The following is a 26,899-nucleotide window of genomic DNA, read 5'->3' on the forward strand; positions in this document are numbered from 1 at the left end:
TGGTGCATAAATGCAAAAGCCGTCTCTGTGTTGTGTGTCGGCAGTGTTTGTGTGTGAGCTGAAGCCAGAGGATTGAACTGGCATTTGAAGTAGCGAGCATTTTCCGCAGTGCAAAAGCACTTCGATGGACACGCAGCCTAAGTATCATACAAGCTTAGATTTAAAACTATTGTTGTCATCTCACTAGAAAAGTTTCTGGCCAATCGAAAGCGGCTTGCGTATTAATTATGCGGTTTGTGATGTAACAGTCTGTGCTTTGTCCTGATTGGCCTGTTTTTCAGCCTGATTTCACATTTGTGTGATTTACACTAGAGCAAGTAAACAAGGGTGTTTGAGGTTTCCATACTGAACTCTTATCATTCAGCTTTGCATATATATATATATATATATATATATATATATATATATATATATATATATATATATATATATATATATATATATATATATATATATACAGATTTTTATTCTATGGCCTTTAAATCCACTTAGAATCCCCAAAATCCAACCGATGTTACATAAGAGTGAGTAATCAATGGTGTTTGAGGTTTGCAGCATGTCATTTCCATTCTGAACTTTTATCATTGGGCAATATATCCAGATTTCATTATTTGTGCTTGTAAATCCACTTAGAATTCACAAAATTCAACAGATGTTGTCCAAAATTGGTGCATAAAAGCAAAAAACCATCTCTGTGTTGTGTGTCGGCAGTGTTTGTGTGTGAGCTGAAGCCAGAGGATTGAACTGGCATTTGAAGTAGCGAGCATTTTGCGCAGTGCAAAAGCACTTCGATGGACACGGTGCATAAGTATAATACAAGCTTAGAATTAAATACACTTATTGTCATCTCACTAGAAAACTTTGTGGCCAATCCTGTGTGTGACGTAACAGTCTGCATTTTGTTCCGATTGTCCTGTTTTTACCAGGATTTCACACTTATGAGATTTACATGAGAACGAGTAAACAAAGGTGTTTGAGGTTTCCATACTGAACTCTTATCATTCAGCTTTGCATATATATATACAGATTTTTATTCTATGGCCTTTAAATCCACTTAGAATCCCCAAAATTCAACCGATGTTACATGACAGTGAGTAAACAATGGTGTTTGAGGTTTGCAGCATGTCGTTTCCATTCTGAACTTTTATCATTGGGCAAAATATCCAGATTTAATTATTTGCGCTTGTAAATCCACTTAGAATTCACAAAATTCAACCGATGTTGTCTAAAATTGGTGCATAAAAGCAAAAAACCATCTCTGTGTTGTGTGTCGGCAGTGTTTGTGTGTGAGCTGAAGCCAGAGGATTGAACTGGCATTTGAAGTAGCCAGCATTTTGCGCAGTGCAAAAGCACATCGGTGGACACGGTGCATAAGTATAATACAAGCTTAGAATTAAATACAATTATTGTCATCTCACTAGAAAACTTTGTGGCCAATCCTGTGTGTGACGTAACAGTCTGTATTTTGTTCCGATTGTCCTGTTTTTACCGGGATTTCACACTTATGAGATTTACATGAGAACGAGTAAACAAAGGTGTTTGAGGTTTCCATACTGAACTCTTATCATTCAGCTTTGCATATATATATATATATATATATATACATACAGATTTTTATTCTATGGCCTTTAAATCCACTTAGAATCCCCAAAATTCAACCGATGTTACATGAGAGTGAGTAAACAATGGTGTTTGAGGTTTGCAGCATGTCATTTCCATTCTGAACTTTTATCATTGGGCAAAATATCCAGATTTAATTATTTGCGCTTGTAAATCCACTTAGAATTCACAAAATTCAACCGATGTTGCCTAAAATTGGTGCATAAATGCAAAAAACCATCTCTGTGTTGTGTGTCAGCAGTATTTGTGTGTGAGCTGAAGCCAGAGGATTGAACTGGCATTTGAAGTAGCGAGCATTTTCCGCAGTGCAAAAGCACTTCGATGGACACGGTGCATAAGTATAATACAAGCTTAGAATTAAATAAAATTATTGTCATCTCACTAGAAAACTTTGTGGCCAATCCTGTGTGTGACGTAACAGTCTGCATTTTGTTCCGATTGTCCTGTTTTTACCGGGATTTCACACTTATGAGATTTACATGAGAACGAGTAAACAAAGGTGTTTGAGGTTTCCATACTGAACTCTTATCATTCAGCATTGCCTATATATATATATATATATACAGATTTTTATTCTATGGCCTTTAAATCCACTTAGAATCCCCAAAATTCAACCGATGTTACATGAGAGTGAGTAAACAATGGTGTTTGAGGTTTGCAGCATGTCATTTCCATTCTGAACTTTTATCATTGGGCAATATATCCAGATTTCATTATTTGCGCTTGTAAATCCACTTAGAATTCACAAAATTCAACTGATGTTGCCCAAAATTGGTGCATAAAAGCAAAAAACATCTCTGTGTTGTGTGTCCGCAGTGTTTGTGTGTGAGCTGAAGCCAGAGGATTGAACTGGCATTTGAAGGAGCCAGAAAAGAACTCAGGAATAGCCTCCGCATCGCTGACTTTCTTTAGTTTCATTGAGGGTCATAATCTCTCCTGTCAAACGCAGAATCAACACTGATCTCTTTGTTTTTTCTGCCGACACATTCCTTGCAGATTCAGCACAGAAATGCCCTCAAATGAACCGCCGTCAGTAATCAGAACGATAATCATTCATTTCTTTGAGCTGCTCGTCAAGTCTGCTTTAGTATCAAGAAGGCAAATCAGGCTCCATCTAAATGTTTAATCTTGAATAAGGTGCATTTCAGATCACGAGCAGTTATTTTGAGTAACAAATCATGAGTGAAACTAGCTGCATCAGTGTTTAGTTCAGTGCCGAATGCTTGCCTTCAACAAAGGCTTTCAGAAACACTCGTCTGTCATGAAGACGAAATTCCCAATGACAGTCAAGCGTGTATTTCAATGCCTCATGCATATGAATTATTACTGATCCTGAAGTCTAATTTTAAATCCGTCCGCCTCGCAAAACTTTCCCAAAGCGCGAAGATCCACAGAGACGTTCGTTTCTGGGTTTTGGTTCCAAGAGAAACATCGAATATTCAGTTTCTTGACAGAATCATAGTCAGATCTAGTAGTTGGGAGGGAAATAAATCTCTTTTATTTCATTATTAAAGAACTAAGAAATGTACTTCTCCTTTCTCTTTGCAGTTCGCATGTAGCACATTAAATAAAACAAGGAATTATTTGAGTTTTTGTATTATTTTTGTCATTTCCGGCACAAATGTAGCATTCTGAAATGGAAAACCTTGAGTTTTAATTGATTATTTCCATCAACAGCATTTTAAAACGGAGCTATTATGTACAAATCACTTTTGTAAGAGGTTGTGTGGCAATAATGTGTGAATATATCCAGCGTCTAATGGTAAAAATGTGTTCGTTCCATTGTTTATAATCAGACTTGGTGTAAACAGTCTGCAGGAACGCTCTGATTGACATTCTCCATTTGTACGTGTCATCAGAGGAGGAAAGCCCCGCCCACTAGTGACCATCTCTCCCTCATTAGCATAAGGCGTTAATCTTGTTTTGAATCTGCCACTGTGCTGACACTCAGGCATTTGCAGCTCCGCCCTCTTTTATAAAAAGCACAATCTCATTTGAATTTAAAGCGACAGTCACCAAAATGGCACAATTAGGATCAAAGGGCCAGTTTCATAGAGTTATCAAGCATTATTCGTGTGTGGGATTTTGAGCTGAAACTTCACTCACACACACACACACACACACACACACACTATGAACTTATTAAGTGACTTATTTTACATGTTGTAAAAAGTGACATAATAGGTCACCTTTAAAGGGCCTGAAAACGCAAACATTCGAAACCAAGCCTTTTATAGAGCATCCTGCATTTTCAACCTGTGTGTTGTGTGTGTTTAGAGTGGAACGTTAGCGCTTGTAGAGCTGCTGAGTTAAAGGGATAGTTCACCCAAAAATGAAGATGTACTCACCTTCAAGTGTTTCCAAATCTTTATAATTTTCTCTCTTCTGTTAGAAGATATTTTGAAGAAAGCTGAAAACCTGTAACATTTGACTTCCATAGTAGGGAAAACAAATACTATGAAAGTCAGTGGTTACAGGTTTACAGCATTTTTCAAATTATCTTCTTTTTGTGTTCATCAGATATAAAAAAATAAGATATTTTGAAGAAAGTTGAAAGCCAGTAACCATTGACTTCCATAGTAGGGAAAACATATGATATAGAATTCAATTGTTACGGGTTTCAGCATTTTTCCAAATATCTTCTTTTTATGTTCATCAAATAAAACAAGATATTTTGAAGAAAGCTGAAAGCCTGTAACTATTGACTTTCATAGTAGGGAAAACAAATACTATGAAAGTCAGTGGTTACAGGTTTACAGCATTTTTCAAATTATCTTCTTTTTGTGTTCATCAGATATAAAAAGAAAGATATTTTGAAGAAAGTTGGAAGCCAGTAACCATTGACTTCCATAGTAGGGAAAACATATTATGTAGAAGTCAATTGTTACGGGTTTCAGCATTTTTCAAAATATCTTCTTTTTATGTGCATCAAATAAAACAAGATATTTTGAAGAAAGCTGAAAACCTGTAACTATTGACTTTCATAGTAGGGAAAACATGATATGGAAGTCAAGGGTTACATGTTTTCAGCATTTTTCTAAATATCTTCTTTTGTGTTCATCAGATAAAAAATAAGATATTTTGAAGAAAATTGAAAACCTGTAACAATCGGCTTCCATAGCAAGAAGCGCAAATTGTATGTATGTCAATGGTTACAGGTTTTTAGCATTTTTCAAAATATCTTCTTTTTGTGTTCATTCGATATAAAAAATAAGATATTTTGAAGAAAGTTGAAAACCTGTAACCATTGACTTCCATAGTAGGGAAAACATATGATATAGAAGTCAATTGTTGCGGGTTTCAGCATTTTTCAAAATATCTTCTTTTTATGTTCATCAAATAGAAAGAAGATTTTTTGAAGAAAGTTGAAAACCTGTAACCATTGACTTCCACAGAAGGGAAAGCAAACCGTATGGAGGTCAATAGTTATGGGTTTCCAGCATTTTTCAAATTATCCTCTTTTGTGTTCATCAGATAAAAAATAAGATATTTTGAAGAAAGTTGAAAACCTGTAACCATTGTCTTCCATAGTAGGGAAAACAAACGCTATTGAAGTCAATGATTACAGGTTTTCAGCATTTATCAAAATATCTTCTTTTTGTGTTCATCAGAATAAAGTAATACGGTTTAGAAAAAGTGAAGGATGAGTGAATAGTGACAGAATTTTCCCTTTTTTTTTGTGAACTATCCCTTTAACAATGATGCACGACTGACTGCTGCTGCTGGTGTTGTGTTGTGAGTCTGTGTCGCATCTTTGTCTTTATTTCTAAGTAACCATGGAAACGGGGCGGCTCTGAGCCGGATGGGGGTTTCAGACATCTGGAGCGTTTCCAGCAGATAGAGGAGGAGAAGTGGCTTTTCTGCTGTGTGTTCAGTCATTAAACGTCCCGCAGAGACTGAGCAGATAACCTGACCGTTACCACAGTGCTTTACACAGCTCGCAGATCAGGGAGAAAAATATGTTTAATATGCTTTTTTTGTCATTCTCCTTATACTGTAGATCATTTTGTGGACTTTTAAAAAAAATTGTTTAATAAGTTAAATGAGGAACAACATACACTCACTGGCCACTTTATTAGGTACACCTTATTAGTACTGGGTTGGACCCCCTTTTGCCTTCAGAACTGCCTTAATCCTTCATGGCATAGATTCAACAAGATACTGGAAATAGATATAATACTGCAGATTTATCGGCTGCACATCCATGGTGCGAATCTCCCGTTCAACCACATCCCAAAGGTGCTCTATTGGATTGAGATCTGCAGACTGTGGAGGCCATTTGCGTACAGTGAACTCATTGTCATGTTCAAGAAACCAGTCTGAGATGATTCACGCTTTATGACATGGTGCGTTATCCTGCTGGAAGTAGCCATCAGAAGATGGAGACACTGTGCTCATAAAGGGATGGACATGGTCAGCAACAATACTCAGGTAGGCTGTGGTGTTGACACCATGCTCAGTTGGTACTAATGAGCCCAAAGTGTGCCAAGAAAATCTCCCCCACACCATTACACCACCACCACCAGCCTGAACCGTTGATACAAGGCAGGATGGATCCATGCTTTCATCTTGTTGACGCCAAATTCTGATCTGACTGTTGCAGCAGAAATGGAGACTCATCAGACCAGGCAACGTTTCTCCAATCTTCTATTGTCCAGTTTTGGTGAGCCTGTGTGAATTGTAGCCTCAGTTTCCTGTTCTTAGCTGACAGGAGCGGCACCCGGTGTGGTCTTCTGCTGCTGTAGCCCATCCGCCTCAAGGTTGGACGTGTTGTGTGTTCAGAGATGCTCTTCTGCAGACCTCGGTTGTAACGAGTGCTTATTTGAGTTACAGTTGCCTTTCTATCAGCTGGAACCAGTCTGGCCATTCTCCTCTGACCTCTGGCATCAACAAGGCATTTGCGCCCACAGAACTGCCGCTCACTGGATATTTCCTCTTTTTCTGACCATTCTTTGAAAACCCTAGAGATGGTTGTGCGTGAAAATCCCAGTAGATCAGCAGTTTCTGAAATACTCAGACCAGCCAGTCTGACACCAACAACCATGCCACATTCAAAGTCACTTAAATCCCCTTTCTTCCCCATCCTGATGCTCTTTTTGAACTGCAGAAGATCGTCTTGACCATGTCTACATGCCTAAATGCATTGAGTTGCTGCCATGTGATTGGCTGATTAGAAATTTGCGTTAACGAGCAATTGGACTGGTGTACCTAATAAAGTGGCCGGTGAGTGTATAAAATCATGAAAACAATCGTTCCAAAGTCACTGTAAAATGATAACATTTTATGTATTCACATTTTTTTCACAACCCATCACTGGAAAACATCCATACACACTCACATTCACACACACACTCATACACTACGGATAATTTAGTTCATTCAGTTCCCCTATAGCACATGTGTTTGGACTGTGGGGGAGCACCCGGAGGAAACCCACACCAACATGGGGAGAACATGCAAACTCCACACAGAAATGCCAACTGACTCAGCCGGGACTCGAACCAGCGTTCTTCTTGCTGTGAGGCGACGGTGCTAACCACTGAGCCACCGTGCCAAGCCTAATTCATTTACATTTCTGTTTAATTCTCTATTTTCCCCCTGTTAACATGTTTAATGGGGATTTTTTCCTTCTGCACGATGACATTTCTCCTCTTTTGGGCAGAAACATGACCTGGACATGATCCTGACAGACTGAACACACACACACACACACACACACACACACACACACACACACACACACACACGCACACACACGCACACACACACACACTCACTCACTCACCCATTTACACTCTTTCAGCTCTCTGGGGGAGTGAAGGAACATCTGCTGAAGGGGATACACACACACACACACACACACACAAATCACACACAAATCACACACACACACACACACACACACAATTTTACACACACTCACATACACACAGACATGCACACACACACACACACACGCGCGAGCGCGCACACACACACACACACGCACACATGCACACACACAATTTTACACACACTCACATACACACAGACTTGCACACACACACACACACACACAATTTTACACACACTCACATACACACAGACATGCACACACACACAGACTCATACGCACTTGCCTACACACGTTTACACACACACACACACACACACACACGCACACACGCACACACACAATTTTACACACACTCACATACACACAGACTTGCACACACACACACACACACACAATTTTACACACACTCACATACAAACAGACATGCACACACACACGCACACACATATTTATACACACACTCACATACACACAGACATGCACTCATACGCACTTGCGTACACACATTTACACACATGCACACACTCGTTCTCATACAGACACACACACATGCACTCCCATACTGTACACACACAAATGCGCACACACATGCACACACTCACATAGACACAGACATGCACACACACACACACACACATACACACAGACATGCATACACACACACACAATTTTACATACACTCACATAGACACAGACATGCACACACACACACACACACACACATGCACACACACACAAACAAACACACACACTCACATACACACAGACATGCACACACACACACACACACGCACACACACACGCACACACACACAAACACACACACTCACACACACACATACATGCATACACACACACACAATTTTACACACACTCACATAGACACAGACATGCACGCACACAAAATTTTACACACACTCACATACACACAGACATGCACACACACACACAAACACACACACACATTTTTACACACACTCACATACACACAGACATGCACACACACACAGACTCGTACGCACTTGCCTACACACGTTTACACACATGCACACACGCACACACTCTTTCTCATACAGACACACACACATGTACACACATGCACCCCAAAACTCTCTCTCTCTCTCACATACACACACTCATGCACATACTCACACACACAAGTGTACAAACACCGACATGCACACACACAGATTCCCTTTCATACACACGCTCATTCGCACACACACACAGTCACACACTCATGTTCACATGCTCACTCACAAACACACGCTCCCTGTCATACACAGACTCATGCACACAAACACACACACACACGCACTCACATACACACGCTCACCCACACACACATGCGCACACAAACACACACATATACACTTTCTCCCTCTCTTTCACGCACACGCACTCTTCCTCTCATACATAGTCACACACACACACTCTCTAACACAATCTTTCTCTCACACGTGCACACACACACTCTCTCTCACACACACACACACACTGACAAACTCTCTTGCTCGGTCTCCGACACACACACACACACACTCACCCACAAATACACACACTACCCATCTCACACACACACATGCATTCTCTCGCTATCTCCCTCTCTGTCACACACACACACACACACACACACAGGCGCAGCAGCAGATGGTCAGCAGCTCTGCAGTGTGAGACGGTCTTAATTGTTGTAAAGAATGTGTAAAATGATCAAGAATCTCACGCAGCGTCATCAACAGCGCACTCACAGATCTGAGGACAGCTGTCAGGAACACGTCCAGCTCATATTTCACCCTCGCCCTCATCAAAGCCTGTTCCAGGATCAGTGCTGGAGGCTGTCAGACCATTTCTGAACGCACAGGGCTTGATTATTAGCATGCTAGTGATCCAGAAAAAGAGTGTCTGGTTCTGGTTCTGTTGGATTAAATCTGACAAAAACCTCATATCACAAACTAAGTTATCTTATATCCTGATAACGATGTATATCACAGTATATACCCGATAGAGACTCAGAAATGTAATCATGTGATCATATTTATCACTTTATTTAGAAAATGTTCGATTGAAAAGTTAGGGATAAAGTACATCCAGGAGGTTGTTATCTTAGAATAAAGCCTGACTTGTTCATCGACAGTGCTGTATAAGACGGAAGGTCTTTATTCGTGAAAACAACCATCGTAGATGTAATTTATCCTGCTTCTTACGCGACTACATAAAAATTAGACACAAAATATTGTTCTGAGCCAACAGAAAACAGCTGATGGAGTATACACTAACCTGCACATAATTCAGACACTAGATGGCGCTAAACAGTCAAAAACACAAAGCTGACAGAAACGAAAACAGCTGATGGAGTATTCACTAACCTGCGCATTATTCAGACACTAGATGGCGCCAAACAGTCAAAAACACAAAGCTGACAGAAACGAAAACAGCTGATGGAGTATACACTAACCTGCACATTATTCAGACACTAGATGGAGACAAACAGTCAAAAACACAAAGCTGACAGAAACGAAAACAGCTGATGGAGTATACACTAACCTGCGCATTATTCAGACACTAGATGGCGCCAAACAGTCATAAGCACAAAGCTGACAGAAACGAAAACAGCTGATGGAGTATACACTAACCTGCGCAATATTCAGACACTAGATGGCGCCAAACAGTCATAAGCACAAAGCTGACAGAAACGAAAACAGCTGATGGAGTATACACTAACCTGCGCATTATTCAGAAACAAAATGGCGCCAAACAGTCTAAAACGCAAAGCTGACAGGATCTGAAGCCTGTTTTATTTTGTGGTTGTTATCAGTGAATAACACACCCTGGAATGTCATGACCGACAAATCAGAATCGAGTATTCCAGACCGCTGTGTAATAAATATTAATAAAACACTTTCAAAAGTGAACTATTACAGGTCCAACATAAAAAATGTAAACATCGCTAAATAAATTGCTAAATGTAAACATTGGACTTTCACGATTGAACAAGAACTTTCTCATGTTTCTGTATGCATCTCTATAATGGCGTCTAATATTGCGCTTATAAACATTATGAAAATATTACAATAAACAATGCATTTTGTGACGCCACAAAATAAAAAATAGGGCAAAATAATAAATGGCAGACTTTATATTTTGTCCATATGATATTTATTATCATTTTGCAGAGCCCTAATCTGGATTATAGGTTTAAAAAGGGGGTTTGCGCATATGTTGTGCATCTTTTCTAGCTTGTGCGCTTTTGTAGGTGGACTTGAGTCGGATTGTGTTAATTAGTTAATCTTCTTTGTGCACTTTTGGACATTAATACCTCTATCAGCCTTTTATACCATTAGCTCTTATTATTAGACTCAAGCCTGTGCCCTACTTTCTGCTTTCAGTCTCACCCTGTGTTAGACATGCGGCAATAATCAATAATGCAATATGTTGTGATCATGAACATGCATGATGTTGTAACTGCGTTTTTATGCAGATTATGTCAATATTTTGATAGTAATACCATATACTTAAATTTAAGACCATCATCTGTCTGCTCTTTGGAAGTTAATCTGACTGTGTCGAACATTTTATATATATATATATATATATATATATATATATATATATATATATATATATATATATATATATATATATATATATATATATAATCTTTAATTCAATCAAAATTGTAAAGCTGACAGAAACGAAAGCAGCTGATGGAGTATACACTAACCTGTGCATTATTCAGACACTAGATGGCGCCAAACTGTCAAAATCGTAAAGCTGACAGAAACTAATACAGCTGATGGAGTATACATTAACCTGCGCTTTATTCAGACACAAGATGGTGCTAAACAGTCAAAAACGCAAAGCTGACAGAAACTAAAACAGCTGATGGAGTATACACTAACCTGCACATTATTCAGACACTAGATGGCGCCAAACTGTCAAAAGCGTAAAGCTGACAGAAATGAAAACAGCTAATGGAGTATACACTATGCTGATGGAGTATACACTATTCACTAAACGTAAAGCTGACAGACACTAAAACAGCTGATGGAGTATACACTAACCTGCGCATTATTCAGTCATAAGATGGCGCCAAACAGTGAAAATTGTAAAGCTGACAGAAACGAAAACAGCTGATGGAGTATACACTAACCTGCACATTATTCAGACACTAGATGGCGCCAAACTGTCAAAATCGTAAAGCTGACAGAAACGAAAACAGCTGATGGAGTATACACTAACCTGCACATTATTCAGACACTAGATGGCGCCAAACTCTCAATAACACAAAGCTGACAGAAACTAAAACAGCTGATGGAGTATACACTAACCTGCGCATTATTCAGACACAAGATGGCGGCTGGCCATTTTTGTACACAGTTAAATTGTGATTGCTGCCAGCTGTGTACGCTGACGCCGCCAATTCATCGGCATTTCATTGGCCCATTTTATTACTCTTTAAGATGATTGGCTTAATGACAAAATCCCCATAGTGGAAGCTTTCCACATAACATCGAAGTTCTCCTCCCGCTGGCGAACTCCAATAATCTCTAATTATTATGGAATTATTTTTACAGAAGTTGCTTGTTGTTTTTCTCCATGATACTCTACGATAATTGTGGCCAAATATCTATCAAAGCTGAACACAGGTTCGGCCTTACCAAAGTAGAAAACCCCCATTATGTGTGACCTGTGATGTCAGTGGCGTAATTCAAAGCCCAAAAGCCCAGCGGGAGGAGAGATAGATGAGCAATTGCATACAAATGTCAACCTTGCCATGAAAAAATAAAGTTTACATCGAAATAGTGTTTATTGGGTAGGCTTGTACATTACAGTTCTGCAAAAATACTCTATATGTCTCTGTCAATGCTTTCAAAGGATTATATTTGATTTACCAAAGTTAACAATTAGTAACAGAATCAAATGTTCCCTATCACATTTGACGATATCTTACATTAACCGTGCATTCAGTTTACTCTTAATTATACATGTTAGTTTTAGGATGTTGAATATAAAATGCTTGAAATGTAGCGCTTCCAGAATGATCTTGCTGTCGCCAAAAGCGTAAGATCCTCCACATTCCTGCCATATCTGCTTTCCCGTAAGACATTTGCGCTGGTCAGGGTGGGAATGCTAAAATAACAGGAGGGAGAGTGAAATGAATGGAGAGGAAATGTATTTCCTCGTGTTGCGAAACGCTGCTTGGCACTGCAGATAAAAGCACAACACCCTGTCTAATAACTGTGCTGCTTATATTTAATACCAATGTCTTTTTATTGCCATCGGATAGAGATGTTGATGACAAACCCACAGCAGATGTGGAATCAGGGGGAAAGTAAAAGCCGTGCAATGCTTTGTAATCCAAACAACAAAAAAACTGTTGCTTATATACTGCTTCTAGCGATCTGATGCATTGTGTTGGCTTGTCACTGGTATGGTATTGTAAAATCACTTCTGTTTTAATCAGAAATTAACATATTTATTTAGGGTTTTATTCGTTTATTTAAGTTATGCGCATTTAAAGGGGACCTACTATGCAAAAATCACTGTTATAAGGGGTTTAAACACAGTTGTGTGGGAGCAGTCTGTGAATATAACCAGCTTTTTAATGGTAAAGATTTATTAATTGTACTTTTTATAATCACACTTGATAATACGAAACTCTTTGATTGACATTCTCCCTTTGTACGTGTCATCAGAGGGGGAAAACCCCGCCCACTAGTAACCATCTCTCCCTCATTATCCCCTCATTAGCATAGGATGTTAGTCTTGTGTTTGAATCTGCCACTATGCTGACACACAGGCATCTGTAGCTCCGCCCTCTTTTGAAAAGAGCACAATCTCATTTGAATTTAAAGCGACAGTCACCAAAACGCCACACTATTAGAATCAAAGCCTAAAAGGGGCAGATTCAGAGAGTTAGAAAACATGTTGATGTAAAAATATACCTCATGCTCATATTCTGGACTTGTTTATCTTTGATACAATTACGTAGTTTCCGTGCAGTATTGAAAATGATATCGAATATTGATGGGGTTTTATTTGCATAATATTGAAGGTAATTAATTAATTCAAGAGTTCACACTTAGCTGATGGTTGATTGTAAAGCGTGCAGGGCTCCCTCCTGTTGTAGGCCGAGAGGGGAGTTTGAGCTCAGGTAGATCTGGAGAACTCCCCTGCTGTAGTAGCTAATGAACAGATAGTGATCGCTCTTAAGAGATAACTACTTACTAGGAGCATGTCTATGGTGCCGATTTGGATTTAGTCAATTGATTTAAGCCGCATGTTTTTGGATGGTGGATGAAACCGGGGAACTTGGGGGAAACCTACGTGAGCACGGGGAGAACGTGTAAACTCCGCACAGAAACGTCGGCTGGCTTGGTAAGGACTAAAACCAGTGACGTTCTTGCTGTGTTGCAACAGTGCTAACCACTGGGCCACCGTGCCACCCATCTAAAAAAGGAGGAGGAGTTGGGGTGGAAGGGGGGATTCTTCAAAACGAAGATGGCTGTGATATGGAACTGAGGGTGTTTATAGTGGCTTAGGAATCGTCTGATTGGTGAATCATAAATTGGCTAATGTGGGACCAGCTGTGGTCAATCATAAGCATGTGATCCTCTCGAAATCAGTTTATAAATAAACCCCACTTAATCTATCTATCAATCAATTTATCTATCTATGTGTCTATCTGTCTGTCTGTCTGTCTATCTATCCATCCAGAAAAAATATGCTGGATTAGTTGGTGATTCATTCCACTGTGGCGACCTCTGAAATAGAGACTAAGCTGAAGGAAAATGAATGAATGAATATTGACTAGAACAAAATTTCTAAGCAAGAAAACCTTTTTTTGCTATATGTGTGTGTGTGTGTGTGTGTGTGTGTGTGTGTGTGTGTGTGTGTGTGTGTGTGTGTGTGTGTGTGTGTGTGTGTGTACGTGTGTGTATAGTGTTTCAGAAGTGAAGTTTATTGTGTTTCGCCCTGCAGCGTGTGTAACAGGAGCGATTATGACATACGCTACACAAACACTCAATACACTCCAAAGCCTTTGTGCATTTTATGTGTGCATTTTTACACACACACATGCACAGGCACACACAGACAGACAGACACATGCACATGCACACACACACACACACGCGCGCGCACACACACACACACACACTCTAAAGCCTTTGTGTGTTTAATGTGTGCGTTGATAAATACTTACATACACGCACATACACACAGAGAGAGACACATATACACACACACACTCACTGAATACACTCCAATGCCTTTGTGTGTTTAATGTGTGCGCTCTTACACACACAAACACACACACAAACATTGAGTCGACGGGATTCCTCTTTCTTTTTCTCTCTCACTCTATTTCTCTGTGCGTGTGTGTGTGTGTGTGTGTCATGTGAGCTGATGTGTGTGTCATGTCATGTGTATCATAGGTGTGATCAGCAGTTGCTCAACAGCAGCAGAGATGCCTCATAAACACTGATTTATTAGCGCAGTACAGCTTTTACTGCTGTATCCTACATGACTTTACTAGCACAGGGCTGCTCGTGGCTTACTGACGCTTCACATGTCAAACCCACAGGAATTACAGCATACAGTGTGTGTGTGTGTGTGTGTGTGTGTGTGTATGTGTGTGTGTCTGATTCACAGAGCCCACGAATTATCACCAAAATATCAACTTTAATATGCACATATGGGTCAAAAATGATGAGTGAAGTGTGAAATAAAACAGTAAAGGTGTAATAATATTATTGTTATTATTATTATTATTATTATTATTATTATTATTATTATTATTATTATTATTGTTATTATTATTATTATTATTATTATTATTATTATTTATTGTTATTATTATTATTATGATGATGATGATCATTATTATTATTATTTATTATTATTATTGTTGTTATTTATTATTATTTATTATTATTATTCATTATTATTATTATTATTATTATTTATTATTATTATTATTATTATTATTATTTATTGTTATTATTATTATTATGATGATGATGATCATTATTATTATTATTTATTATTATTATTGTTGTTATTTATTATTATTTATTATTATTATTCATTATTATTATTATTATTATTATTATTATTATTATTATTATTATTATTATTATTATTATTTATTGTTATTATTATTATTATGATGATGATGATCATTATTATTATTATTTATTATTATTATTGTTGTTATTTATTATTATTTATTATTATTATTCATTATTATTATTATTATTATTATTTATTATTATTATTTATTGTTATTATTATTATTATTATGATGATGATCATTATTATTTATTATTATTATTATTATTTATTATATATTATATATCATTATTATTATTATTTATTATTATTATTGTTATTTATTATTATTTATTATTATTATTGTTATTTATTATTATTATTATTCATTATTATTATTATTATTATTATTTATTATTATTATTAATTATTATTATTATTATTATTATTATTTATTTTTATTATTTATTATTATTATTCATTATTATTATTTATTATTATTATTATTATTTATAATATTTATTATTATTTATTATATATCATTATTATTATTTATTTATTATTATTATTATTATTATTTATAATTATTTATTATTATTTATTATATATAATTATTATTTATTATTATTATTATTATTATTATTTATTAATTATTATTATTATTATTTATTTATTATTATAATTATTGTTATTTATTTTTATTTTTTATTATTATTATTCATTATTATTATTATTATTATTTATAATTATTTATAATTATTTATTATATATCATTATTATTAATATTTATTATTATTATTATTATTTATTATTATTACTACTATTATTTATTTTTATTATTAATAATAATTATTATTTATTTTATTATTATTTATTATTGTTATTGTTATTATTATTATTATTGTTATTTCTTATTATTATTATTTATTATTATTATTATTATTTAATATTATTATTATTATTTATTATTGTTGTTATTATTGTTATTTATTATTATTATTAGTAGTAGTAGTAGTATTTAGTATTAGTAATTTTATTTATTATTAATATTATATTTTGTCATTATTATTATTTATTATTATTATATATTATTATTATTATTATTATTATTATTATATTTTGTCATTATTATATTTATTATTATTATATATTTTTATTATTATTATTATTATTTATTTATTATTAAATATTATTATTGTTGTTGTTACATTTTGTTTTACTTTGTTTATTTAACAATAATACAACTTTTATTGTTGTTAAAATATTATTATTAATTTATTAATTTATTTATTTATCTATTTTTTATAAGTTCTTTGGAAGTTCTTCTGTGAGTATACGTCATTGTTTTGGGAAACACACCTCAGACTAGTCATTGTATTTCCTTCATCTGAACTCTTTTCACCTGTGTTTGCTTTAGTCATGCAGGCTTTATTGGCATTAGCGGTGTGTGTTTTCATGCTGTAAGGGGTGTTTGCAGGTCTGTGGATGAAAGTGTCCTGTTAAGCAGCGTATTAAATCAGAAAATAAGCCACAAACCGCCGTTTCACTGTCAGGAGAGACTCAATTAAGTGGCTAAATATGGGGTCAATAGGGTCAGCGAAATAATCCTATACCAAAACGAAACAGGATTATTTATTTTACCCCATTGGCTGATTATTTTGCCTAATTAACTTGATTATGACTTATTATTTCTGAAAACAAGACAATATTTCTTGTGCATATATATTCTATAATTTTCTATATATATCAATTCATTATTTGTCTTTTCGGCTTATTAATCTGGGGTCGCCACAGCGGAATGAACTGCCAACTTATGCAGAATATGTTTTACACAGCGGATGCACTTCCAGCTGCAACCCATCACTGGGAAACATCCATACACACTCATTCACACAAATGCAGCCAATTTAGTTCATCAGTTCCCCTATAGTGCATGTGTTTGGACTGTGGGGAAAACCGGAGCACCCGGAGGAAACCCACGCCAACATGGGGAGAACATGCAAACTCCACACAGAAATGCCAACTGACCCAGCCTACAAAATACAAATAAAAAATAATAAATCGAAAATAAAAGTTCATATAATTCTAAAATATATTTGTGCGTGTCGTTTATTTTTTGTGTACATAAATATATGCATGACTATATTGGAGAAAATAATTGTTTATATTTATGTACATATAAACATTTATATATATAATACAAATTATATATAAATATACATGTAAATATATTTCTTTTGTATTTTATGTACAGTATGTATGTGTATTTCTACATGCATACATAAATATACACAGTGCATATGTTTAATTTAAATGAATATTATTTATATTTGATTAATCATTATTGATCGCGATTAAGCAATTGACAGCAATAATAATAATAAAAAATAATATGAGTCACACTGGAGTGAAAATTATGACTTTTAAAAAAAAATATTTCCCAAATGATGTTTAACGGAGCAAGGAAATTTCATCTAACGCACATTTCACCTTTTTCTGCAGAAATCAACCAGGGGATGTGTAGTCCTGGACTATGTGTTCAGTCATGTGAACCTCGCAGAAACGGAGTATTTTGGGCTTCGCTATTGCGACCACAGCCATCAGACGGTGAGTCTGAATTTACAGTCACATTACCTTTTATACAATTACATTACTGTCTGTCATTTCAAACATGTGTGCCTATATATATATATATATATATATATATACACACAGACACACACACATACTGTATATATATATAAATATATATATATATATATATATATATATATATATATATATATATATATATATATATATATATATATATATATATATATATACACACACGCACAGACATATATATATATATATATATATATATATATATATATATATATATATATATATATATATATATATATATATATATATATATATATATATATATATATATATATATACAGACACACACATATATATATAGATATACAGACACACACACACATATATATATATATATACACACACACAGACATATATATATATACAGACACACACAGACATATATATATATATATATATATATATATATATTTATATACAGACACACACACACACAAACACATATATATATATATATATATATATATATATATATATATATATATATATATATATATATATATATATATATATATATATATATGTATATATATATATATATATATATATATACACACACAGACATATATATATATATATACAGACACACACAGACATATATATATATATATATATATATATATATATATATATATATATATACAGACACACACACACACAAACACATATATACATATATATATATATATATATATATATATATACACACACAGACATATATATATATATACAGACACATACATTTCCATTTTTGCTTACCAGACAGTTTTTGCTTACTAGCAGTTTTCTGAAAGCCACTCAGCATTTTCAATAGCCACAATTTTGTTGTAAGAAAAAAACATTTAATATGCTTAAATTTCACTTTTGCGTGCTTAATTTACTTCATTTTAAGTAGTTTTACTCACATTTTTGTTTGATTTATTTGACATTTTTAGTCATTTTACTTGATTTCGGTCATTTAAAACCCCTCTGACCAATCAAATTATAAAACGCATAGTATGCCAGTCATTTTTGGGTGTGCTATCCCTTAAAAACACTACCATTGTTCTACAGAGCAGCTTGAGCATTCTGCCAAATATCTCTCTGTAGTCATACAGGTTTTTTTAAATGACATTCGTTAGCTACGAGTTCGGGTCGGGGTGAAACATCCCTCAAAGAGAGTTTGCTAAACCATTAACTGGTCAAAAGGTCACCGGGGTCACTTCTGATGTAAAGCATTTACCCAGAGGCCAAACGTTGGGTAAAGGTAAAGCGTAGTGTTGTGAAAGAACGCAACAGTCATTATTAGCTCGTGAGCTGGTCCAGTGAGAGAGGTGTTTCCCACAATGTCTTGAGGGCACTGTCCCACGCGCCTGGATTTATTACCAGGAATGCACTGGGCGAGAAGTACAGCGTAACTCACATTTACACAAATCTGTCAACTGGATGAAGGGTTATTATGAATAAATAGAGAGCGCAGATCAAATGTGTGGTGTATTCAGTATTGTGTTGTTTTCTGCAGTGAAGGTGTGGTTTATTTGACTCATAGACGCTTCATCTAATTGTAAGGCTCACAGAATTCCTGGCATTTGAACTCGCTGTTAGACATGGAAAATAAAACACCTGTCCTCTTCTATGTGCGTTTATTTATGAAGTAGTTATTTTTATTTATGGGCTTGTCCGTGCAAAACTTGTCACTTTTATTCTAGATTTGTCTGTGTGATTGTTGATATTCAGGTTGTTTATAATACACTGTAAATAAAGCTGGCTTCCACACCATTGTTTTGTGTTTGGGACAACATAAAGGGAAACTTATTGAAAGTTACCGTATTAGTTTTTACAAGTTTAAGTGGACTGAACATTAAACAATTAAGCTGTCCCAATGAAATCTCCAAAATTATGTTGTTTCAGCTTATTTTATATAAGTAGTTTGAACTAGCAACTACATTTGCTTTGAGTGTATACGACACATTTTTATTTAATTTAATGATTTAATTCTTTATAAATTATTATTATTTTATTTGGCTTTAATAGATTTTTTTTGTATTATTAAATCATTAATAATTTAATAACACAAAAACATTTTTAGCCGAGGCAACAAATATAAATTCTGATTTAAGTTTTTCTAAAAGTTAATTTAAGTTTTTTGTTAATTTAAGTTAAGTTAATTTAAGTTAATTGTCATTTATTTTACTTAATTATTATTTTTTTTTACATTTTTACTTGTAGTAAACAATAGCAATACTGTTTCTGTGCAAAGCTTGCCACCAGTATTACTTACATAATAGATGACAAATATTTAAATTGTTTTTATTTAGCTTTAATAGACAACATTGTTTATTTATTTATTTTTTATTTTATTTATTATTATTTTTTAGCCAAGGCAAAAAAAACTAAATTTATTACAAAATTTTCAACAACAATTTTTTTTAAAACTATTTAAATATTTATACATTTATTTATCGTTTATTTTTTTATTTAACTTTAATAGATAACAGTATATCATATATTTTATTTTTGTATTATTAAATTATTTAGCCAATGCAACAAATAAATTCGAATAATTTATCTAAAAATTATCTAAATTCAATTTAAATATTTTTATTGTAGTAAATAATAGCAATACTGTTTCTGTGCAAAACTTGCCACCAGTATTACTTTGGTGTATAATAAATGACAAATATTTTCATGTTTTTATTTAGCTTTAATAAACAACGTTGTTAATTTAATTTATTTAACTTAACTTAACCTAACTTAACTTAACTTAACTTAACTTAACTTAACTTAACTTAACTTAACTTAACTTAACTTAACTTAACTTAATTTTTTTACGTAATTTTATTAGATTTTATTCTATTCTATTATTTTAGTTTTATTTATTTTTTTATTCTATTTATTATTTTATTTTATTTTATTTTATTTTATTTTATTTTATTTTATTTTATTTTATTTTATTTTATTTTATTTTATTTTATTTTATTTTATTTTATTTTATTTTTAACCAAGACAAAAAAAAACACTTACATTTTATTTAATTTTTTCAGCAAAAAAGTTATACATTTTTATATATATATTATATAAATATTTTATTTTACTTACTATTTAAAAAATATTTTCGCTTGTTGTAAATAATAACAATACTGTTTCTGTGCAAAACAGAAACAGTCATTTATCCCTGAGGCAACTGTATCGGAAGTTCTGAAACCATTGCAGAAAAGCATGCACTTCTGCATTGCAGAGTAAGGTCAATATAGTGACCTTTATTTTGTTGCAAGAGAGCCAGGGGGAGTGTCTTTATAGTGTCACAGATGTGTCAGTTTGCACACTTTGCTCGGGGCAGGTTTGCCATGCTGCATAAAATAACTCAACTAACCTGCTCCGGGGCAGGTTATGTTGAGGTTAGGCTCTGGTTTTGTTCTGGTTATGTTCAGGTTATTCTCTGGTAAAATTCTTGGTATGTTTAAGTTATGTTCAGGTTATCTTCTGGTTGTATTCGTTTTATGTTTAAGTTATGTTCAGGTTATGTTCTGCTTATGTTTATGTTCTGCTTATGTTTATGTTTAAGTTATGTTCAGGTTATGTTCTGCTTATGTTTATGTTCTGGTTATATTCAGGTTATGTTCTGGTTATGCTCAGTTTATGTTTTCCTTATGTCCAGTTTATGTTCAAGTTATGTTCAGGTTATGTTCAGCCATGTTCTGGCTATGTTCTGTATATGTTCTGGTGATATTCAGGTTATGTTCTGGTTATGCTCAGTTTATGTTCTACTTATGTTCAGTTTATGTTTAAGTTATGTTCAACCTATGTTCTGGCTATGTTCTGGTTATGTTCTGTATATGTTCTGCTTATATTCAGGTTATGTTCTGGTTATGCTCAGTTTATGTTCTACTTATGTTCAGTTTATGTTTAAGTTATGTTCTAGTTATGTTCTGGCTATGTTCTGGTTATGTTCTGTATATGTTCTGCTTATATTCAGGTTATGTTCTGGTTATGCTCAGTTTATGTTCTACTTATGTTCAGTTTATGTTTAAGTTATGTTCAGGTTATGTTCTGGCCATGTTTTGGTTATATACTGTATATGTTCTTGTTATGTACTGGTTATGGTGTGGTTATGTTAGGGCTATGTTCTGGTTAAGGCTATGTTTTGGCTATGTTCTAGTTATGTTAAGGCTATGTTCTGCTTATGTTTAGGTTAAATGGTTATGTTTTGGTTATGTTCTGATTGTGTTCAGGTTATAATCTGGTTATGTTTAGGTTATGTTCTGGGTATGTTCATGTTATATACAACTTTTGCTTAGGTTAGGTTCAGGTTAAGTTTTGGTTGTGTTCTGGTTATGTTCTGGTTTAGCGATTACAAACTGTGATTCCATTAGCTGGAAGCAAAGTGCATGCAATAATTATGCAACAAAGACACAGGCTGTGTCTGAAATCGCATACTTCCATATTATATAGTACGATAAAAACAGGATGTAAGCCAAGTTGTATATCCGAATTCATAGAATTCAAAAAAGAGTATGCGAGAAGTCCCCGGATTACCTACTACTTCCGGTGAGATTCTAAAGTGCGCATCCAATGTACGCTATGCAATCCCATAACGCACCGTGAGAGAATTCATGAATGAGAGTGAAGCAACCCAACTGACGCATGTAGGTCACAAGACCATGACAAAATGGTGGATGTAGTACAATCCAGTACAATAGTGAATTCAAATTCAAATGCAGTTCCTACTTAGTAGTAGGCAATTTCGTACACAACCAGAGTTTCTCTTGCTCTAAAATAAAAGATTACGAAATTGTTAATAAAGATACAATTCTTAAATTTTAAAGACTTCATGAACTGGATGTTGATAAGACTTTTATTTTAGTATGTTGATACAGTATGTTGACAGAAAATTGAGTAGAGGGAAGGGTTTTTCTGCACACTCTTGTAGCATTCTAACAGTAAAAGGGGCGTGGTTAAGAATACTGGGCTGAAGCTTCAAAGTGACATCATCAGTGAAGGAGCCAATTCAAACTGGCACGTCCCCCAGTAAAAATCGCCAGTGCCTCAGAAAATGCTTTGAGATACGATTTAATTTATATGCAAGGGTATTAATTAAGAGTGGTAATCCCAGAATAAAGACGTTAGTGAAATAAATTGACGTAAAATTCAATCAAAGGGACAGTTTACCCAAAAATAGAAATTTCCTCATCGTTAACTCACAATCAAGTGGTTGTAAACGTTTGTGAATTTCATTCTTCTGTTGAACAAAAACAAGATATTCGGAAGAATGCTGGGAAAAGCCGCCCATAATAGAAGTCAATTCTATTAGTAGCTCAATTCTCCAGAATATCTTCCTTTGTGTTCAACAGATGAGAGAACTCATGTTTGAGAGGGATGAGCAAATAATGACAGGATTTTATTTATGGGTGAACTGTCCCTTTAAATTGAACAGTTTGTAAGCTCATGGCTGAAACTTTAGTAGACCAAATTATAAGTCTGATCACCTTGTAAAACACCATTATGGATGTGACATAATTGTGCGGTAAAAATCCTGTTTTTATGTCATTAATAAAGCCTCTCTGTTGAGTTTCGAGCTCTGCAGTTCAGTGAAACTCAGCAGCTGCTGTAATGTGATTATTAGATGACTCTCAGCAACTCCATTAGCGTTCTCTAATTCAATAACGCACAGCACTAATCCGCTTCCCGTCTGCACAAACACCTTCACTCTTTTCCTATAGTGCGCACATGTGTTTGTCTTTGGCTTTGTCTGTCCATGTAAATGTGGTTCAGAGAGAGTTCCTTGTGTTTGTTGGAAAGTCAAGCTTGCTCATTTGCATTTCCATTAAATAGCTTATATGTTTAAAGGAGCATTCCCTCCTGACTTGACTAAAATATCACCTGACAAGAGCATTAAAGGGGACCTATAATGCAAAAATTGCTTTCTTAAGGGGCTTGTGTGGTAACCGTGTGTGAATACATCCAACCCTTAATGGTAAAAATGATTAATTATATTGTTTATAATCACACTTGATATAAACAGTCTGCAGAAACACTCTGATTGACATTCTCCCTTTGTACGTGTCATCAGAGGAGGAAAGCCCCGCCCACTAGTCACCATCTCTCCCTCATTAGCAACTTATAACACAACTTACTAGCTGATTAAACAAACTAAACTTAATATCAAAAGAAAAGCATGATAAGGAACATTTTCAACGCACCAAAGTGTGTTAATTCAATTCAGTTCACCTTTATTTGTATAGCGCTTATACAATGTAGATTGTGTTAAAGCAGCTTCATAAAAGAGTTCCCATGAAGGGAAACCGAATTTTTCTCAGACTAGTCCTCACAAGAGAGACTGTCCTCATGGAGACCCAATCACAAAAGTCAGAGGGAAAGAGAGAGAGAGAGAGAGAGAGGGAGAGAGAGAGAGAGAGAGAGATCGCCATTAACACAATATATGAATGTATTTTAATTCGATTTATTTTGTATATTTATACACAAACATGAGGAGAAACTAAACTATACAAAAACAATTTCGTTACATAAATAATTTAATTTGCATATAATTTGTATCATATAAATCTATATCATTTCGAAACGTTTGATTCAATACGATATATATCGGTATCGTATCGAAATTGTTTAATTATATATACATTTCAAGAGTTCACACTTAGATAATGCTCAACTAAAATAGCAGGTTTGGCATGCTGTCCTGGTGTCACGTTCACCAGCGATTGTAACTCCCTAGATCGCTGGTTTGCACAAGGACTACAAATCCGCCAATCATGGACTACATATTCATACATGCACTCCGTTCTCACACATAAACCTGCACTTGGATCCTAACGTTGTCTGTAACACGTGGATGACAGACAACGTTAGGATCCAAGTGCAGGTTTATTCGGTAGTCAGGCAAGCAAGGGTCAACACAGGTGCAAACAGATAAATAAAGGCAAATCCAGAATCGTAGTCACTATAACAGGCGAGAGGTCGGAAGGCAGGCAGTGAACATGGATAAACAGACAAACTTGGCAAGGGTCAAAACACTGAGAAACAAGACTAAGGAAAACGCGTTGAATTGTCACTTTACAGGTAAACAAGACTCGGCAATGGAAGAGAGAGTGTGTGTGGTTTAAATGGTGTTTGTAATCAGTCTAGAAGCTGCAACAGCTGTGGGAGTCTAATCAGTGGAAATGAGGAAGCATGGGTGTGTGAACGAAGTGCATGTATGAATATGTAGTCCATGATTGGCGGATTTGTAGTCCTTGTGCAAACCAGCGATCTAGGGAGTTACAATCGCTGGTGAACGTGACACCCGGGAGAGAACCCTGAGCTCGGAGATAGATGAGCCCAAGGTTCCCGCCTGGTCAATGAGCATTAGGAGGGACACGAGATCAGGTGTTTCTCGAATGTCCCCCTGCTTCTGGCTAATGGGTGATACTGGTTGGTTAGGCATGTATACGCTGGGTGCTTGTGACTGTATTCTGATTCACTACATGTTTTTGAACTGTGGGAGGAGACAGGAGGACCCGGAGAAAACCCACGCAAACACAGGGAGAACATGCAAACTCCACGCAGGGAGTGCCAACTGGTTCGAATGGGCCTTGAACCTGTGGCCTTCTTACTGCGAGGCAACAGTGCTAATCACTGAGCCACCGTGTTGCCCGATCAAAGAGGAGGAGGGATAATGGAAGGATAGGGGGGTTGGGAGGGGGGGGGGGTCCGAAAACAGAGATAGGGAATGAAGTTTAGCTAGAATATATATAGTAGTTTTGGAGTGCTCTGATAGGCTAGCTAATGATTAGCGATGAGGATCAGCTGTAGTCAATCATATCACGTGCTCCTCTCGAAACTAGTTTATGAAACTTCCCATAAATAAACATTTTCTCAAATATATGCATGCATTTAATAAATATACGCAGTACACTTAAACTGTCAACTTTTATTTTGGATGTGATTAATAGCTTTTATTTTGCACTAAATAATAACAATACATTAGTCATAATACATTTTTACCAGCCTGAAAAAAATGGCATTTGAGTCAATTATTAAATATAATAGTAGCATAATTATTATTAGCTTTAGCTTCCAGATATTGCGGGGTGATCTGTGAAATAATGAATGGGCTGGAAAAGTGCATGAAATAATGATGAATGTTAAAGTGGTCCTCCTAAAAGCAGGATCAGTGCAGCGTGGTCTGAATAATGACAGAAGACGAGTTGCGGGAGCTCCAGACGACAGGCTCTGACCTGCTCAAAGCTCATGTTTTATTGATGGAGGCCACACTCAGTTTTAACCAGCCCGCTTTTAATGGGCCTCTTATTATGGCAGCGTTTGCGTGACTGAACATCTCAGCGGCTCAGCGCTCTCATGGACAAGATTCAGAATTAAAGGAGTCATGTGGGAAAATTATTATGTGTTTATGAAACTTCCTGACTTCCTAGAGTTAAAGGAAGCCTGCAGATGGAATTGTATGTGAAGCACTCTGGGGGGGGGGGGGGGGGGGGGTTTCGGTGGAAGCCTCTCTTCCATTGTATGATCTCATATTATAAAATATGACTATAAGACAAAAATATTGTCGCCTATCCAAGTTTTAGGAATAACAAATAAAATCTTTATTATATCTTATTAGGTTTATATCTTATAAACACAAATCTTGTCACTGTTTTAGAGTCCACTAGCTTATACACTCACCGGCCACTTTATTAGGTACACCTTACTAGTACCGGGTTGGACCCACTTTTGCCTTCACGTTTAATG

At 35.1% G+C, this 26,899-nt stretch overlaps 1 protein-coding gene across 1 annotated transcript in view; it reads left to right on the forward strand.

Annotated features, from left to right (window-relative positions):
* Nucleotides 1–26,899, forward strand: part of epb41l4a (erythrocyte membrane protein band 4.1 like 4A) — a 91,537-nt gene that overhangs the window by 16,864 nt on the left and 47,774 nt on the right. Inside the window, exon 2 of the mRNA XM_056466929.1 lies at nucleotides 18,011–18,115. Within this exon, the coding sequence (XP_056322904.1) occupies nucleotides 18,011–18,115 (105 nt within the window). The remainder of the gene's footprint in view (nucleotides 1–18,010; nucleotides 18,116–26,899) is intronic.

The sequence above is a fragment of the Danio aesculapii genome, chromosome 10 (assembly GCF_903798145.1).
Source record: "Danio aesculapii chromosome 10, fDanAes4.1, whole genome shotgun sequence".
Lineage (NCBI taxonomy): Eukaryota > Metazoa > Chordata > Actinopteri > Cypriniformes > Danionidae > Danio > Danio aesculapii.